The sequence below is a fragment of the Aplysia californica genome, unplaced genomic scaffold (genome assembly GCF_000002075.1).
Source record: "Aplysia californica isolate F4 #8 unplaced genomic scaffold, AplCal3.0 scaffold00275, whole genome shotgun sequence".
NCBI classification, from domain to species: domain Eukaryota; kingdom Metazoa; phylum Mollusca; class Gastropoda; order Aplysiida; family Aplysiidae; genus Aplysia; species Aplysia californica.
In genome coordinates this window covers 492190-497260 of record NW_004797545.1, presented here as the reverse complement: position 1 = coordinate 497260, position 5071 = coordinate 492190, and the positions used below count along the sequence as shown (strand labels likewise).

Genomic DNA, 5071 nt, shown 5'->3' with positions numbered 1-5071 from the left:
TTGTTTTCCCATGCTCGTTTTGTCCGCCTTCCAAAAGTTGTTGCTGCTTTACCTATCCTGGTGTTGATCTCATAATCAAGTGATGTAGTAGAGCTGATGGTAGACCTCAGGTTACAGAACTTGTCCACTGTCCCAAGTTCCTTGACATTCAGCCATATATGGCTCTGCTCTGCACTTTCTTGGGTAAGGATGACTGTTTTCTTAACACTGATGACCAAGCTAAAGACCTTGCATGCTGTTGATAGGCGGTCCATCATTGTTTGTAGGGTTGATTCACTGTGAATAACAAGAGCAGCATCATCGGCGAAGAGAAGGTCTCGTACTGTTGTTTTGTTGATCTTGGTCTTGGCATTGGGTCGAGCAAGATTGATCATCACTTCTCCAGTAGGGGAAGACATCCCCTGGTGACTCTTTAAATGCGTGTTGTAGTAAGACAACAAAATAAGTGCTAAAAAGGGTTGGTGCTAAGAAACAACCTTGCTTTACTCCGCTATTGATGTTGAAACTGTTTGATGTTGAACCGTCAAACTGAATGGTGGCCTTCATATCTTCGTGGAATGAGATGATGAACAGTAGAAATATAGGGGGATAACCAATTTTTTCAAGCACCATGTACAGTCCTGATCTATTGACTGTCTCAAAAGCCTTTGTCAGATCGACGAACGCAGTATGTAATGGCAGTTGTTGCTCCCTGCATTTTTCTTGTAGCTGGCGAATAGAAAAAATAATGTCCATTGTAGAGCGGTTTGATTTGAGACCGCATTGGCTCTCTGGTAGGACTCTTTCTGCGAGATACCTCTGTAGTTGTTGCTATCTCCTTTGTCCCCTTTGTTTTTGTAGAGTGTGGTGATTTTGGCATCGCTCATGTCATGTGGATTTTCCGCTTTCAGCCAACAAGTCGTTAGTAGCTTGTAGAGATGTGGGAGGAGGGTCTCTTTGTTCTCTTTCAGCACTTCAGCAGGTATGTTGTCATTTCCTGTTGCTTTCCTGCAAGCGAGTTCATCGATTGCAGAGGAGAGTTCTTCTTCTGTTGGTGTTGTATCAAGTTCTGACATTTTGGAGAGCTGAGGAATGGCCTCATGCAGCTGTCTATCAACATGTCGTTCCTTTGAGTATAAGTCTGAATAATATTCCACCCATCTTTCCATTTGTTTCTTCTTGCCTGTCAGCTGTTCATCTGTCGCAGACTTTAGAGGGGCCACTTTGTTTGCTGTTGGTCCAATAACAACTGTGATGTTTTCATACATTTTCCTGATATTACCTGTATCGCTGGCCTGTTGGATTTCTGAGCATAACTTGTCCCAGTACTGATTGGCACACTTTCTGGTTTCTCTTTGAAGATTGGATTTAGCGGCACGTAGTTGTTGTTTTGTACTCTCTGTTGGATTTGTGTGGTGTTCTATCAGGATCTTACGCTTTTTCTCGAGTAGTGGTGCTAGTGTTGATGCACTGGCTTCAACCCAGACCTCCTTGCAAGGTCTTTCTATTCCAAAAGTAATCGACACAGAATTATAAATTGTTGATCTCATTCTATTCCATATGTTGTCTGGGGATGAGCTATCTAGATGTTGGAGCTCTTCTTTAACATGTTCTTGAAATTTTGCCTTTAACACTGGGTCTTTGGTATTTCTTATGTTGATCTTAGGTTTCTTTTGTTTTTCAGTTCTTGGTGATTTCTTTGTGACTATCTTTGCCTTAGCTATAACTAAAAGGTGGTCTGTGTTGCAGTCTGCACTGTAGAAGGATCTTGTTTGCTTTACCATGTTGGCATCTTTCTTCCTGACGTTGAATGAAGTCGATTTGGTGCCAATGGCCTGATCTTGAATGGGACCAAGAAACCTTGTGTCAGTCCTTGCCACTGTAGAAGATGTTAGTGATGCAAAGGTTGTTATTTGTGCAGAATTCTAAGAGTCTCTGACCATTTTCGTTGATTTTTCCCAGCCCAAAAGGTCCAAGGCAGGTGACCCAAACTTTGTTTTCAGTACCTCTACTCTTGCATTGAAGTCACCCGTGAGAAACAGTTGGTCTGCTTTTGGGACGTTGTTGATTGCATCCTGAAGTTCCTCGTAAAACTGGTCTTTTTTCTCATTTTCTGTTGTTAGGGTTGGGGCGTAGGCCCTGATGAAGTGAGCATTTCCAGTTTTGGTTTCCATGTCCATGAGAGTGATACGTTCGGATATACCTTGGGGGGTGCTGATCCTGTTCAGCAATCTGTTGTGTACTGCAAAGCCCACACCATGGATTCTCCTCTCATCTTCCCCAAGACCCTTCCAGAAGAATGTGTATTTTCTTTCCCTGATGGTACCAGAGTTAGCAAGTCTTGTCTCTTGCAGGGTAGTGATGTCTACATTGAGTCGTGTGAGCTCCCTGTCTATGATTGCTGTCTTTCTGATGTCCTCTGTTTTCTCAAGGTTTGTAGTGTCCAATCCGGTTGTCATTGTTCTATCATTCCAGGTCCTCAGTTTCCACTGTTTTGCCTGGTGCTGGATTTAACGTCTGCCTTTCTGTTTTCGTCCTAGCTCCATACACCCATAGAAGCAAACAGACGTGGCGGATCAGCACCTTACTGGCTGGGGGCTGCCCAGTTTGAGACAGGCGGTAGCTGATCAGTGCGACTGAATAGTCACTCCCATCGTCAAAGGTGACCTGTGGCGACATCCTGTTTCGCCAAATAAGGATGTCTTATAACCCGTAAACTGCCACCTCCCGTGTTTTTTCCCTTGCTCGTCACAACAAGGAAGAAGTGTCCTCTCCATAATCGTATAAATGCTGTTTTAGCTGTGGCTGAGCTGTGGGTCAGATCCGCTGTATTTGCTCTTTTGCAGCGTCCTCCCAGAAATCTTGAAATCTTGACTAAGCTAAATGCCTGGGCCTGACTATATGGAGAACGTGCCTTGCCCAATTTGCACGAGCCCCCTCTCGACTTAGCTGATTTAGTCCAATACTAAACTGAAAAATACAGCGTCTCTTGTAATATTAATGGGGTTGACCACGTTTCCTGTCTCAGGGCCCAGTATGTCTTGCACTGCTGGAGGATGCGTTCCACAGTTTTACAATCACATTCACCCCAACTTCCCAAACCACAACTATCACTATCATTACCATTCCTCCTCCTCCCCCTATGAACCAACCTCATCCCCCTTCCACACACACACACACACACACACACACACACACACACACACACACACACACATGCACACACGCACAGACACCCCCACCCCCACACACACAGTCACACACACACGCGCACTCACACAAACGCACACTCATATATACACGCCGAAACCACCTTATCAGAGTTCTTTTAACCACCTGTTGACAGCAGTTTGTACAACACGAAGCACCGACGATGAACACGATGACGCCAGCAAACTGGGCAATGATGTAAATAAAAAATGGCGCAAGGATCGGGTGGGCAGAGAAATGCCTGTGGGCGAAAACAAATAAACAACATTCTAGAAACAACATGAAAAAACAAACACGATTCAAGAAGCATTCAGACGAACAAGATTCAAGAAACAATACAATAAACAATCATGTAAGAAGCAATAAGACAAAACAAACAACAATTAGGAAACAGTAAGATAAGCGAACAACTTTCAGGAAACAATAAGATATTACATTATATTAAGTGGGGAAACTAGTATCGAGTATCTCGGTCTTTCTGTAGGAACGTTGTAGCCCTCTCTGCTCGGGTTGACCCCGACTGGTGGGGTCTGAAGCCTCTCCCCAAAATGATCTAAATTGTGTAGATGGGAAAGTAGAGACAGCACACTTATTTGCTGACTGTAATATATTATGCTGAACTTGTATTCCACCCTGCAAGAGAAATAAAATGCGAAATTATTTAAATTTGACACGGAAAGTGTGTCTAAGAGGCGGGACCCCCGAACTCAACGTACCTCTCTAATAGGACCGATTATTTGCGTAAAGCGCCTATCCCAGGGACACAAAGTCGGACCGAGCTTAGGCTCCAACCTAAGAACACATCATCTCATGATTACGGGTCCGGTAGCTTAACGACTAAACAACCTACTCTAAGGTATCGAATAAAAAAAGGGGAGGGCGGGGGGTTGCACAAGTGGTCCAAAATTAATATACGGGGTGGAGGGGGGGGGGTGACACATTCAGCCTGATACCCCAGTACTAGTACGAACAAATCTGTTTTATTTCTACTTCAGTGAATAAAAGAACAAGAGATTATGAAAATTTTTTGATTTTAGTATGTTGCAGTGACAACTTTTTCCATTTAGGAACAAACCAGTTTCATTAAAAAATATAAACCAATAAACAAAAGTTTTAAAAATGTACAGAAAATTGAGGTAGCCAACCCGGTACCGACTAATACTGAGGGTAATTTATAATTTACACCAAAAAAAAAGAAGTTTCATTCAGATATCTAGATTCTAGATGTAATGTTTCACATGATCGTCGGTCGTGGCAAGCTGAAAATTAATAATATGAGGGGGGGGGGGGGGGGGGCACATTTAAACATTTTCAGTTTGGTAGGGATTAATTTGGAATTTTACCCGGGTGACGGCTTAAGCGTACTCTTATCGATTTTGGACCATCAAGGGATCTTTAACGCGCGCAACTTGCACACGGGACCTCCGAGATTTTTCGCCCTTATCTGAGAAAGACATGTGTTAGATCTTACCTACCCTAAGATCAGGAGTATGGCTGAAAGACAACAGCAGTAAGAAGGAGCTAAAGAATAGCAATAGAAAGGATGCAAAAAAAGTCAGGAGCCTAGAGGAGTGGGCAAAGAGGAGGGGGGGGAGGGGGTGAGAGGAGAAAGTGGAGACGGAAGCAGACAACAGAAAGTTGGTTAGAGAGCAGGATAGGAGGAGAAAGGAGACACTTTTGGCAAACACCGTAACCTCTAGACCACGAGAGTTCCCAATCCCTTCTTCAGTGAGGTATGGTGAATTTCTCTCGGTTCCATTATCTTTCATTTTAACGCCCACATCGACACATCCAAACATCTCAATGGACACAAAGAGACAGCTTATCACCTCAATATTCATACCAACATTATGTTATCAGTGCCAGACCTGGACCTTAAGCA

At 43.5% G+C, this 5071-nt stretch overlaps 1 protein-coding gene across 1 annotated transcript in view; it reads right to left on the bottom strand.

The window, feature by feature from the left end:
- Positions 1-5071, bottom strand: part of LOC106012145 — a gene marked incomplete at its 5' end in the record, with an annotated part of 16228 nt that overhangs the window by 7906 nt on the left and 3251 nt on the right. The window contains 1 exon segment of the mRNA XM_013084155.2: positions 3316-3430. Within this exon segment, the coding sequence (XP_012939609.1) occupies positions 3316-3430 (115 nt within the window).